Source organism: Schistocerca piceifrons, chromosome 8 (genome assembly GCF_021461385.2).
Source record: "Schistocerca piceifrons isolate TAMUIC-IGC-003096 chromosome 8, iqSchPice1.1, whole genome shotgun sequence".
Taxonomy (NCBI): domain Eukaryota; kingdom Metazoa; phylum Arthropoda; class Insecta; order Orthoptera; family Acrididae; genus Schistocerca; species Schistocerca piceifrons.
Window position 1 is genome coordinate 380,938,019 of NC_060145.1, and position 15,059 is coordinate 380,953,077.

At 47.1% G+C, this 15,059-nt stretch overlaps 1 protein-coding gene across 1 annotated transcript in view; it reads left to right on the top strand.

Moving 5' to 3' along the window:
- LOC124712363 (leucine-rich repeat-containing protein 15-like) overlaps positions 1-15,059 on the top strand; it is a 110,886-nt gene that overhangs the window by 80,486 nt on the left and 15,341 nt on the right. The window contains exons 5-6 of the mRNA XM_047242658.1: positions 3,491-3,678; positions 7,439-7,613. Of these exons, the coding sequence (XP_047098614.1) occupies positions 3,491-3,678; positions 7,439-7,613 (363 nt within the window). The remainder of the gene's footprint in view (positions 1-3,490; positions 3,679-7,438; positions 7,614-15,059) is intronic.

Consider the following 15,059-nt stretch of genomic DNA (forward strand, 5'->3'; position numbering starts at 1 on the left):
CGAGATCGGCATTGTCAAGAGTGTGCTGAGAAAGCCAAATTTCAGTCGTTACTTCTCACCATTGACAACGCAATGGCCAACAGCCTTCACTTAACGACTGAGAGAAGTGACGTTCGTGTAGTGTTGTCAGTGCTAAGGACAAGCAACACTGCGCGAAATAACCGCAGAAATTAATGTGGGACATACGACGAACATACCTGTTAGGATTACATTTGGGAGGACGACGGTTCAGTCCCGCGTCCGGCCATCCTGATTTAGATTTTCCGTGATTTCCCTAAATCGTTCCAGGCAAATACCGGGATGGTTCCTTTCAAAGGGCACGGCCGACTTCCTTCCCCTATCGTTCCCTAATTCGATGAGACCGATGGCCTCGCTGTCTGGTCTCCTTCCCCTAAACAACCCAACCCAACCCTGTTAGGATTGTGCGGTGAAATTTGGCGTTAATGGGCTATGACAGCAGACGACCGACATGAGTGGCTCTGCCACTAGAATGACATCATCAGCAGCGCCTCTCCTGTTCTCATGTCCACATCAGTTGGACCCTAAACGACTGGAAAACCGTGGCCTGGTCAGATGAGTCCCCCTTTCAGTTAGTAAAAACCGATGGTAGGGTCAGAGCGTGGCGCAAACCGCACAAAGCCATGGATCAATGTCGTCAACGAGGCAATGTGCGAGCTGGTGGTGTCTCCACAATGGTGTGGGCTGTTTTTGCGTTGAATGGACTGGGTCCTCTGGTCCAGCTGAACCGATCACTGACCGGAAATGGTTATCCTCGGCTACTTGGAGACCATTTGCAGCCTTTCATCAATTTCAGTTTTTATGAATGATGATGTGTCATGTCACCAGGTCACAGTTCTTCGTGATTTTTTGAAGAACATTCTGGACAATTCGAGCGAATGATTTGACCACGCAGATCGCTCGACATGAATCCCAACGAATATTTATGGGACATAATCGAGAGGTCACCTCGTGCACAAAATCCTACAGCAACAACACTTTCGCAATTAGGGACAGCTATAGAGGCAGCATGGCTCAGTGGTTTGTTGAGCCCTTGCTGAGTTGCTTCACTATGTTGGGCAATAGGAAGTCTGACTCAACACTGAAGTATCGCATGATTTTTATCACCACAATGACAGTGCTAAATGTTTCATGCCCTGCTGCTACGGTCGCAGGTTCAAATCCTGCATCGGGCACGGATGTGCGTAATGTCCTGAGGTTAGTTAGGTTTAAGTAGTTCTAAGTCTAGGGGACTGATGACCTCAGATGCTAAATCCCATAGTGCTTAGAGCCATTTGAACCATTCTTTGTTCTATGCCCACGCCAAAGTGGACTCTACAGACAGAAGTGGCCGAATGATGCTGTTGGCTGGAACGACATGTGGTACATTGCTCCTTGCAATGTGCATCGTCACACCAATCAGCTTCTTGCATGCACGCCACTGTAACTCATGGATCTGCCTAACAAAAACCGTGGTGCACCCAGAAGACAGGGTCAGATGACGATGTACACACTTTCGGCAGTGAAGTAATAGGATGGCAACCAGTGTGCATTAGTTTTGTACATGTTTAGTGTTGTTAAAAGGCCTGGCCTGGTACGTTATATAAGGGACGTCAACAGCGTGAGGTGTTGAGCAATCACTGTGAAGGAGACGGAGATGCCATGCACTCCTATCAGACAGTATTATCAAAAATGGTTCAAATGGCTCTGAGCACTATGAGACTTAACATCTGAGGTCATCAGTCCCTAGAACTACCTAAACCTTACTAACCTAAGGACATTACACACATTCATGCCCAAGGCAGGATTCGAACCTGCGACCGCAGCAGAAGCGCGGTTCCAGACTGAAGCGCCTAGAACCGCTCGGCCATACCGGCCGGCACAGTATTATCAGCACTTGACAGACATAAAGGGACGTCATTGTGTGTCGCACAATTTTCAGATTTGTGGGCCATTTGGAAGTAACAGTCGTGTGACTAGGGCCTCCCGTCGGGTAGATCGTTCGCCGCGTGCAAGTCGTTCGATGTGACGCCACGTCGACAACTTGCGCGTCGATGGAGGATGAAATGATGATGATTAGGACAACACAACACCCAGTCCCTGAGCGGAGAAAAATCTCTGACCCAGCCGGAAATCGAACCCGGGACCTTAGGATTGACATTCTGTCGCGCTGACCACTCAGCTACCGGGGGCGGACAATGAAACAGCGGCCCAGTGTTGGACTACATAGAAACGTGAGTGCAGGCATACTCTTCTTCAAGGCTCCGATCGAGTAAGTCTGGCTGCCACAAGGGAGGGTCGCTGTCTTGTGCACTAACCACATCGTAATCTCTTCACATCTGCGCCTGTCTTCCGAGAACAAGTAATGTACGCCTCGTAACATTCTGTGTAACCCAGGTCATTGGCCGTAGACTAGCAGTCGGGAATTAGCGTTCCATGTGTAGGCTTCCATTAACACCACGGCAGAACTGTCTGCAATTGGAGTGGTGCTGTGACTGGGAAGCGTGGAATTCTGACGAGCGGCGTCGCACTCTCTTCAGCGATTAATCGTGGTTCTGCACTACCCTGGATGAGCATCGACGCTGAGTACGGGAGCGATCTCGGAAGATGACCCTTCTTCCAATATTTTGGAGAGGCACAGTAGATTTACTGCTGGCATCATCGTGTGGGGAGCCATTGGGTAGGGAACTCTGATGGTACAACAGTGTGTCACAGGCATCCTGCGTCTTCATGTGTTTGCTCTCATGCAAGAGTATCATGCCCATTTTCAACAAGACAATGCTCGCCCATAGATATCTGTGTGATGTTGAGGTTCTCCCATGGCCAGCAAGATCGCCAGATCTGCCCTAATGGAACACTTGTGAAACCATATCGGATGTCAACTCTGCCCTAGTGCCAGAATCCAGTTACAACAACTGTGGGCCATTTTGCCTCAGGAGACGATGGAACGGCTGTGATATCCTTCCCAACCGAATCAAGGCCAGAGGTGGTGCAACGCCATCCTCGTAAGTGGGCTGTAACCGCCTATTTCTTTGTAAACTTGACTCAGTTCTGTAGTCACTGAAATAATATCACATACACTCTCATCCCGTGAAGTTTCATTTCATTTCTTTCTCCCTTGCTGGGTCCTTCACGTTTTTTGTCAGGCAGCGTACTAGGCATGGTCACGCAGTACCACCATTATAACTACAGTGTCCCATAAAATGGCTGCTCCATCTTGTGCATTTAGTCTGCTTACTCTAGTCAGGTACTATTCGGCTGCTACCAGGAACAGCATCGCTACGGAACTGTCCACGAGTTGGACATTGGCTATTCACATGTTCTGTTGACGACTCAGTCATTCCCCGCTTATCTGTATCAGTACGCTGCTATCAAAGCTTCATGTGTATTTTGTCTTGCGTTCTACCAATTGCTATATGCACTTTATCACTTCCTTTCCGGTCTGTAACTACAGCGGTTATGGTTAGCGCTGACGAACGCGTCTTTGCCTCAGAGTCTGGACCTGTCGTTCTGCGACATCGAGGCGCTGCCGGAGACATTCCTGCATCCGCCGAAGGACCTGCAGCAGCTGTGGCTGGCGGGGAACCGTTTCACCAAGCTGCCGGACGAGCTCAAGAACTCACACAACCTCAGCCTTCTGGACCTCAGCCAAAACCCAATCCCTGAGATCTCCAAGGCGCAGTAAGTATCGAGTACAACGTTGGGTGCCGTCTAGAACATGCACGTAACAGCCTAGTGGACACTGCGCAGTAACGGCAGTCAGCATTCGGAAGTAACTACTACTAAGTGATAAGTCAACCAGGGAGAGGTAGTTGGACAGGGGTTCGTATGGGTCGGTGCACACTGGGACAACTACACTCATACTCATAAATTAAGGATAATCGCAGAATGTGGTGCCACACAACGTGGCACTACACAAAACTGGCGCTAATAGCATAGGCACATAGGGAACACGCACGACACAGATCTTCCATGATATTTGTGATAAGTTGAGAAAACTGTCCCGAAACACATGTGCTACAAAACGCCACTGTTTCCTGAGCCTATATCCCGACATCAATATGGGATATGATCACCATGCGCATGTACACAGGCCGCACAATGGGTTGGCACACTCTGGACCAGGTGGTCGAGCAGCTGCTGGGATATAGCCTCCCATTCTTGCACCAGTGCCTGTCGGAGCTCCTGCAGTGTCGTAGGGGTTTGAAGACGTGCAGCGATACGTCGACTGAGAGCATCCCAAACATGCCCGATGGGGTCTAGGTCTGGAGAACAGGCAGGCCACTCCATTCGCCTGATATCTTCTGTTTCAAGGTACTCCTCTACGATAGCAGCTCGGTGGAGCCGTGCGTTATCATCCTTCAGGAGGAAGGTGGGACCCACTGCACACCTGAAAAGACGGACATACTGGTGCAAAATGACGTCCCGATACACCTGACCTGATACAGTTCCTCTGTCAAAGACATGCAGGGGTGTACGTGCATCAATCATAATCCCACCCCACACCATCAAACCACGACCTCCATACAGGTGCCTTTCAAGGACATTAAGGGGTTGGTATCTGGTTCCTGGTTCACGCCAGGTGAAAACCGCGGGAGAATCACTGTTCAGACTTTACCTTGACTCGTCCATGAACATAATCTGGGACCACTGTTCCAATTACCACATACTGTGTTCTTGACACCAGGCTTTACGGGCTCTCCTGTGACCAGGGGTCAGTGGGATGCACCTTGCAGGTCTCCGGGCGAATACACCGTGTCTGTTCAGTCGTCTGTAAACTAAGTGTCTGGAGAGAACTGTTCAAGCGGCTGCAGTAAGGTCCCGAGCAAGGATACCTGCAGTACTCCGTGGCCGTCTGCGGGCACTGATGGTGAGATAGCGGTCTTCTTATGGTGTTGTAGACTGTAGACGTCCCGTACTGTAGCGTCTGGACACGTTTCCTGTCTGCTGCAATCGTTGCCATAATCTTGAGATCACACTTTGTGGCACACGGAGGGCGCGTGCTACGACCTGCTGTGTTTGACCAGCCGCCAGTCGCCCTAGTATTCTACCCCTCATAACGTCATCAATATGTGTCCTTTGAGCCATTTTCAACACACAGTCACCATTAGCACGTCTGAATATGTCTGCACACTTACTCGCTGCACCGTGCTCTGACATGCACCAACACACCTCTGCGTTTGTGGGCTGCTGCCAACGCCACCGTGCGACGATCGCGGGTCAAATGCACCGCATGGTCATACCCCGAGTTGATTTAAACCCGCAAACCGCCGACCAGGGCGTTGTTTCACCATGTATCAGCATTATCCTTGATTTATGAGCATGAGTGTAGCTTCAAAACCTGGACATAGCAGAAAAAGTATATAAAATCCTACAAAAATGTGTTCTTTGCAGGCTTATGTCGTCGCTGTTTACGAATCCGATGTCGGAATTACAAAACTGAAAATGGCGGATTCAGTACGGCTGACCAAAAGTTTTAAGTTCAGCGGATTGGAGTAAAAATGAAGGTGAAAAGCATTTTAAGCTGGAACTATCGTACTGAGATGCTTTATTCCACATTTTATATTTTTTCATATAAATCGCAGTCAAATTCGTCGCTTGCATCATTATCACTATCAGAAAGTTCACTGTCGGTTCGAAAAGCAGATCTTCTTCCTCAGGTGATATCTGTTTACCTCCTTCAGTTGTCATTTTCTGGAAGTTCGAGAAGAGTGGATCCCAAGACGCCAGAAGCCGAGGCAATACAACATGCATCATTCTCTCATGGGAATATTTGCTCGTGAAATTGGGAAGCGACCTTCGAGTTTCCTTTTCTACCGTGAGGCGATATGCAAATGACTTATTTACTGAACTCGGAATTCTGTTACAAATTCGCCCAATGCGATTCTTAAGCGCTTAATGACGTCTGAATATGCAGTACAGGCCTTTGTTGAAGAATGGGATTGGGTGAGGTTGCTTGTCTCATAGAAAAAGAAGTGATGCATATAAATTATTAACATCAAGGTAATTCCACCAAAATTTTTGACTGGGTTGTAGGATGGGTCGGTGTATCAATACATGTAGTCTGAAATATTTAACGCATGGCAGTACAGCCTCATTGCTCATTCCTTAGCCAGCTCTGTTAGTATAGCGTGATGAACCGCAAATTTGTTCACGTCAATGCTGCTACGTGTCATTACTGCCGTAATTAATTACTAAAAAAATGCAAAGAGGCGATTGATGTGAGCCTTGCACTCCTAGTGCACGGTTCATGTAGGTTCCACCTAACAAAATCTTCTCGGTAACGTCGGACATCCTTATTCCGAGCCTCCTGCGCATCTTCACTTCGACCATCATCCGTCGGCAGAGGATGGTTGAAGTGCTCACTATACCAAAAATCTACTAATACCAGTATTGCTGGCCCCTGTTTTGATCACAGCCGAGATAGAATCTTCCTATACGTCGGTCAGGGGCCTGAAAATTGCGTAGTAAAACGTTGAAACTGGTTGCCAAACAAAATAAGTTTGGAAACTAGACGGTTGAAAGGTGTTTAATTTGACATCCTCATTCGTGAAATGGTCGTACGGGAAAATCTCCACTTCATCGCTAGATCGGAGATGCTGCGTCCCATCGCTCGTGCGCCGACTGTGACACCACGTTTAAACTCACTTGAATCTTGACCTGCCATTGTAGCAGCAGTAACCGATCTGACAACTGTGCCAGGCACTTGATGTCTTATATAGGCGTTGCCTATCGCAGCACCGTATTCTGCCTGTTTACATATCTCTGTATTTGAATACGCATGCCTATACCAGTTTCTTTGGCGCTTCAGTGTATTATCTATTACGTGCACCCCACGTTTCTCGTTTCAAATTTTACAAGTATTTTTGTAGATATTAAAAATTCTTAAGCACAAATGTTCAGGAGTAACTGTACGGGGATAAGAATCTGGATGGGGCTACGAGAAATTATTATATACTTTTTAATACATTTTATATTGAAAACCAAATTTAAATAATTATTTTCTGCTTTTTAGTGTTGAGTATATGAAGTTTTTCAGTCGATTTCAAACATTTTTATGAGATTACAACAAAGACGTGTTAGTCTACTGAGGTGCTTTGCCTTTCGTAACGTAATGTTTAATCACCGCACTAAATTCTTTTCCGTCCATTTTTTGACAGTCACTCGACTTCCTTGATTCACACGAATGCCAAAGACAAAGAAATAGACCAATATGGCTGAAACTTGGTGTGCGTTCTTTCCAAAGATGCTACTATAAGCATGACCTCGATACGCGCCGCTAGTGCCATCTCTCGGACTTTGCACGGACTTTCCAAACGCCCCTCGTATTAAAAAATCGTAGCCCCAGGAATGCTTCCCCATGTGCGAGTAACTGCTTTCCTAAGCTGGGAACGCATAAGGCGAGAGCCGGTGCTGAGTGTTGCTTCCTGCGTCTTCCCAGGCCGTTCCCGGCGTCCCTGGAGTCGCTGACGACGCTGGTGATGACGTACATGCCGGCGCTGCGCGTCGTCGACGGCTCGGCGATGGCCAACCTGACGGGCCTGCGCGAGCTGCAGCTGCACCACAACCCGCGCCTCTCCGAGCTGCGAGGCGAGCTGCCCTACTCGCTCCGGAAGGTCAGTCTTTCGCCCCACCAGCACACGTCGCAACTTGGTGCCCTAAGTCTTGTACCATACTACAGAGACGAGACTTTGTTTAACGTTGTCGACTAAAATCTCGAAAACTTCTAGGCCAACAGACTTCAAATTTCTACACAATATTCTATTAAACATTTGGACAGACATAGGCCATATATTTTTTAATATATGAGGGGTTGAAACCATAAGAATCCAATGCACAGACACAAAGTTTTGAAAAAAATAGACCTTTTTCAAATGCAGATTTGCAAGAAAGCACCAGTCTCATAGGTCTGACTTGTCTTTTAACCAAGTATCATCATTTACATTTTTAAAGAAATTTAGGTACCAACTTATTGTTATGAATTCTTAATTAATACTTACGATTATTATTATTATTATAATTATTAATGTTACTCCAAAACATTTTCATTTATAGACTAGTAGCAACAGTGTCTTTTTGACTGTTATGTAGTTTGTAATTAATCTGATACTAGAATCAGAACAAAAAGAACTACTAAATGCACCACACAGAAATTATAGCCTATCCCTACACTTCATGGTCCTCGTTGACATCATTTTCGTTAAGCATATTCTCTGGCTTGAGGTTCAGATGAAACTGTCTGTTCACTTCAGGCATTAAATCTAGTGGTTTAGCCGGCCGCTGTGGCCGAACGGTTCTAGGCGCTTCAGTCAGGAACCGCGCTGCTGCTACGGTCGCAGGTTCGAATCCTGCCTCGGGCATGGATGTGTGTGATGTCTTTAGGTAAGTTAGGTTTAAGTAGTTCTAAGCCTAGGGGACTGATGACCTCAGATGGTGTCCCATAGTGCTTAGAGCCATTTGAACCATTGTAGTGATTTAGTACAAGTCTATGCGTTTCAGGTTCCATCTAGTAGTTCTGTTAAGTCTTTGTGTTTCAAGTTTGACGTTTTCTTTCCACCTACATATTTGGACATTAGATTCTGCAAGTCATCCGTAAACTGATGGGATATAAAATGTGATCTGCCTCGGTGTGACTTGAAGGAAACAGTGGGCTACGACGACTTCGGAAGAATTTGTTATTTTAAACAACACCTCACTGAGAACTGTTGAAAATTTCACCACTGTAAAATTTCTGAATTGTACATTGTTACCATAAACACCAACTATTATTTCGTAGTGAAGTCAGTAACACTTAAAGGTTATAAAATCCTCAGCATCCAGTTTACACACTGGAATGCTGAAATCATGGAATGTGAAGTTGTGGTGGGGCATTCCTTCAAGAACTTCCAGCTTTTACGAAAAAATGGGCGTCAGTGTACCCATTGAGCATTCCTGAACCAACGTTCTTTGGGCCCATATGGAAATGAATATGTGAATATCAAATTGTTGAGACAGTTTTTCGCAAATGTACATATATACAGTGTAGGGGCACAGCACTGATGAAGCTGGTCAACAGATGTGAGAAGCATGCATACGAGCTACAGTCTCAAAATCGACGAAAGTATGCTTTAGGCCCTTATGGTTCTCAGCGCCTCAAATGAATAACATACGATAGGGAAACATTGTCAGCAAACATCTCGATTAATTCTTCATCGATTTACTTCAAATTTTAGCACGATACTCTAATGAGCATTCAGACAGACACTGCCTATGTAATTTTTTGAAGAAGAAAGTTCAGTTTTAATGAAAAGGATAGACTGCTACTCACCATAAAGATGGCACTTGGAGTTGCAGACAGTCAGAATGAAAAGACTTATACAATGAGCTTTCATCCAAAGCCATCCCCAGAAAGGAAAAGTAACACCTACACATATTCACAGAAGCAAACATACCTCACACACACATGACAGCTGCCTCCAGCTGCTTTAGTCAGAATACAACTGCGTCAGACAGAAGCAGCAATATGATGTGGGGTGGGGAGGGAGGATGTGGAGGGAAATCGGGGTACGATTGGGGGAGGAAAAATATCAGGACTGTCTGTCAGATTGTGCACGGACTAGATGGTGGCAACACAAGGCTGTCAGGCGCAGCGTTGGGAGGCTGTGGGGGAGTGAGGGGGGCAGTCAGAGAATTTAGAATTTGTGCTAAGTTCCTATGGGACCAAACTGCTGAGGTCATCGGTCCCTAGCCTTACACACTACTTAATCTAACTTAAACTAACTTACGCTAAGGACAACCTCACACACACCCATGCCCGGGGGAGGACTCGAACGTCCGACGGGGAGAGCCGCGCGAACCGTGACAATGCGCCCATAGACCTCACGTCTACCCCGCGCGGCAGCAGTGGATACAGAGCAGAAAATAGGAAAAGACCGCTGAGTACACTGGTAGAGATAAGCGTGCAATGAGGGTGAGAGGACATGACTTGGGAGGTGGTGATAGGACAAAAGGACAGATGCGTGTAAACTGTTGTGTGGGGGTGTGTCGACAATAGGTTACCAGAGATTAAGGCCGGAACAGTTTCAGGAGCAAGGAATGTGCTGTAAGGATAACGCCCTTCTGAGCAGTTCAGAAAAGCTAGTGACGGTTTAGGGGGGAATCCAGATGGCCCAGGTTGTGAAGCAACCATCCAAATGACGCATGTTGTGTTCATTTGCATGCCGTGCCACAGGTTGGTCCACTTTGCTCTTGCCCACATTTAGGCAGTGGCCACTCATTCTGGTGGACGGGTGCTTGGTAGTTATACCAGAATAAAAAGTTGTGTAATGATTGCAGCAGAGCTAGTGTATGACATGACTGCTTTCACAGGTGGCCTGGCATCTGATGGGGTAGGATAAGCCTGTGTCAGGAAGGGGCATGTCTTGCACGTGGTTCTTCCATAGGGATATAATCCGTGTGCCAGGCGTTGGGATTGGGAATGGGATAGCGATATGTGTGGTTTTATATATCAATAGCGCCCCATGGGCGTCATAGCAACAGAATTGCAAGTTTCCGTTTCACATCTACATCTACATGGATACTCTGCAAATCACATTTAAGTGCCTGGCAGAGGTTTCATCTGAAACGTCCCCTTAGAAAAATTATACAAGACTGTGCTTAAACTGACACACAATATTTTTAGCGCAACGCAATCTGACTTTCAATAATCCCTACAAAAGAATGGCCCTGACTAACATTAACCTATACCTTTCACAAATCACTTACCTCGCAAAAATCTTCGTTACTCGAACTACTGCAATACAGCGAGCGCCACTACTGCCAGCTAAATAAAAGATTCGACTACGGAAGGCACTAACTACTGATAGGCATAGTTAGCAAATGAAAGATTTTAATAGAGAACAAACAATGTATTTACCTTAACAGTGTTGAAAAATCATAATATACATAGCAGTTCATGACATCCAGTTTTACAAATTTCAAAACTCCGCCATTTCTCTCCCCACATCCACCACTGCTGGCGGCTCACCTCCAACTGCGCAACGGTACGCGCTGTTCACATCCAGCTGCCCAACACTACAATGGCAGACAACAATGCAAACTAGCCACAGACTGCACACAGTACAGCCAGTGATTTTCAAACACAGCGCTACGTAACGTTGCCGATAAGAAAACATAAACAGCCTACTTACACATCAAACCACCTTCACGATTCTCTTTATTCCATTCTCGTATAGTGCGCCGAAAGAATGAACATCTATATCTTTCCGTACGAGCTCTGATTTCCCATATTTTATCTTGGTGATCGTTTCTCCCTATGTAAGTCGGTGTCAACAAAATATTTTCGCATTCGGAGGAGAAAGTTATTGATTGGAATTTCTTGAAAAGATTCCGTCGCAAAGAAAAACGCCTTTCTTTTAATGATTTCCATCCCAAATCCTGTATCATTTCTGTGACACTCTCTCCCATATTTCGCGATAATACAAAACGTGCTGCTTTTCTTTGAACTTTTTCGATGTACTTTGTCAGTCCTCTCTGGTAAGGATCCCACACTGCGCAGCAGTATTCTAAAAGAGGACGGACAAGTGTAGCGTAGGCAGAGTCCTTAGTAGGTCTGTTACATTTTCTAAGTGTCCTGCCAATAAAACGCAGTCTTTGGTTTGCCTTCCCCACAACATTTTCTGTGTGTTCCTTCCAATTTAAGTTATTCGTAATTATAATACCTACGTATTTAGTTGAATTTAGACTGATTTATCGTGTAACCGAAGTTTAACGAGTTCCTTTTAGCACTCATGTGGATGATTCACACTTTTCGTTATTTAAGGTCAACTGCCACTTTTCGCACCATTCCGATACTTCTTATAAATGGTTTTGCAGTTTGTTTTGATCTTCTGATGACTTTATTAGTCGATAAACGACAGCGTCATCTGCAAACAACCGAAGACGGCTGCTCAATTGTCTCTCTATATAGATAAGGAACAGCAAAGGGCCAGTAACACTACCTTAGGGAACGCCAGAAATCACTTCTGTTTGACTCGATGACTTTCCGTCAATTATTACGAACTGTGACCTCTCTCACAGGAAATCACAAATCGAGTCACAAAAGCAGTTGCGTGGTTTTTCGCGGATTCAGTCATGTGTACCCATTGAGGCACACCTCCAGGAGCTCTGTACGTCGAGTTCCCTCTGCTACCGCAGTACAGGACAACCGGTGGCGGTGGCTCAGACCACTCGCACTTGGAGCCACCTTGCTAAGGGATGCCTAGCAGACGCTGCTCCAGCTCCATCATTGTTACACTCCTGGAAATTGAAATAAGAACACCGTGAATTCATTATCCCAGGAAGGGGAAACTTTATTGACACATTCCTGGGGTCAGATACATCACATGATCACACTGACAGAACCACAGGCACATAGACACAGGCAACAGAGCGTGCACAATGTCGGCACTAGTACAGTGTATATCCACCTTTCGCAGCAATGCAGGCTGCCATTCTCCCATGGAGACGATCGTAGAGATGCTGGATGTAGTCCTGTGGAACGGCTTGCCATGCCATTTCCACCTGGCGCCTCAGTTGGACCAGCGTTCGTGCTGGACGTGCAGACCGCGTGAGACGACGCTTCATCCAGTCCCAAACATGCTCAATGGGGGACAGATCCGGAGATCTTGCTGACCAGGGTAGTTGACTTACACCTTCTAAGCACGTTGGGTGGCACGGGATACATGCGGACGTGCATTGTCCTGTTGGAACAGCAAGTTCCCTTGCCGGTCTAGGAATGGTAGAACGATGGGTTCGATGACGGTTTGGATGTACCGTGCACTATTCAGTGTCCCCTCGACGATCACCAGTGGTGTACGGCCAGTGTAGGAGATCGCTCCCCACACCATGATGCCGGGTGTTGGCCCTGTGTGCCTCGGTCGTATGCAGTCCTGATTGTGGCGCTCACCTGCACGGCGCCAGACACGCATACGACCATCATTGGCACCAAGGCAGAAGCGACTCTCATCGCTGAAGACGACACGTCTCCATTCGTCCCTCCATTCACGCCTGTCGCGACACCACTGTAGGCGGGCTGCACGATGTTGGGGCGTGAGCGGAAGACGGCCTAACGGTGTGCAGGACCGTAGCCCAGCTTCATGGAGACGGTTGCGAATGGTCCTCGCCGATACCCCAGGAGCAACAGTGTCCCTAATTTGCCGGGAAGTGGCGGTACGGTCCCCTACGGCACTGCGTAAGATCCTACGGTCTTGGCGTGCATCCGTGCGTCGCTGCGGTCCGGTCCCAGGTCGACCGGCACGTGCACCTTCCGCCGACCACTGGCGACAACATCGATGTACTGTGGAGACCTCACGCCCCACCTGTTGAGCAATTCGGCGGTACGTCCACCCGGCCTCCCGCATGCCCACTATACGCCCTCGGTCAAAGTCCGTCAACTGCACATACGGTTCACGTCCACGCTGTCGCGGCATGCTACCAGTGTTAAAAGACTGCGATGGAGCTCCGTATGCCACGGCAAACTGGCTGACACTGACGGCGGCGGTGCACAAATGCTGCGCAGCTAGCGCCATTCGACGGCCAACACCGCGGCTCCTGGTGTGTCCGCTGTGCCGTGCGTGTGATCATTGCTTGTACAGCCCTCTCGCAGTGTCCGGAGCAAGTATGGTGGGTCTGACACACCGGTGTCAATGTGTTCTTTTTTCCATTTCCTGGAGTGTATTATTGTATGAGATGGACTCTGATTCTTACTCATTTGTAATGAATCTTCCTTCCCGTGGAAAAGTGTAAGTTAAGGAAATCTTCTGTTTAGTGTGACTGAATTGCTTGCCAATGATTTCTGCTCCTCTGCAGCTTTCCTGTGACGACAGTGCTGCACCACTTTTTAGCCCACCTCTTCCTACTGTTGTGTACAAAGTAATACAAAACATTATGGAACACAGCGTTAGTATGGATGGGAAAGATCTTGGGTTGGGTGTCCCTAATTTCAGGGCATGATGATGTATAGTCAATGCCCTGATGAAGGATATGGTTCACTGTTCCAGTCTGGTGTTGTACATGGTTCTTGGGATATAGGGGAAGGATTGAGGAAGTGTGGGGATATGTCATGGGAAATTTGAATGCAGACTACATCTGGGGGATAGTGCCTGCCTGTGAAGGCCTTTGTGAGACGTTTAGCATACTTGGCAAGGGAGTTCTTGTCACTACACATATGCTGTCCCTGAGTGGCCAGGCAGTACGTGAGGGAGATTTTGGTGTGCAAGGGTTTGCGGCTATAGAAATGCAGGTATGGTTGACGGGTGTACAATGGATAGAGGCGTGCATGGAGCCATCAGAGAGAGGGAGCACAACGCCCAGGAAGGTAGCACGCTGAGTTGAGGACGACTGTGTGACTTGGATGGGAGAGAAGGTGTGGAAGTTGTGAAAAAATGGAAATATAGTGACTTGGCCCCAAATCTGGATAACGAAAATATTGTCAATGAACTTTAACTAGACCAGGGGATTGGGGTTTTGGGAGGCTAGAAAGGCTTCCACTAGATGGCCCATACGCAGGTTGGCATAGCAAGGTGCTATGAGGATGCCCAAGGCTGTGCTGCGTATTTGTCCATATATATATATATATATATATATATATATATATATATATATATATATATATATATATATATATATATCCCTTCAAAGGAGAAGTAGCACTGTGTTAGGATAAAGTTGGTATCTTCCCTTCTACAACAAAATATCACTCCCATGCAGCCAGGCCACCTGTGCACATCGTGTCTGCAGTGACAAGAACTCCCTTGCTCAGTATGCCCTGAACTGTAGGGCATCCTATACAAGATCTCTCCACCTCTCCTAATATGGTGTCCCGTCGCCCACCCATCTCCACAACATCCTAGTCCATCGCTACGTTGCTCCCAATTCCAATCCCTTGCACAGGGGTCATATCCTTGTGGAGATCCTACTTGCAAGATCTGCCCAGTCCATCCATCCAGCACTTCCTACTGGATTCCTATCACAGGCTTATCCTACCCCAGCACACGCCAATCCATCAGCGAAAGTAACCACTCCACATACCAGCTCTGCTGAAA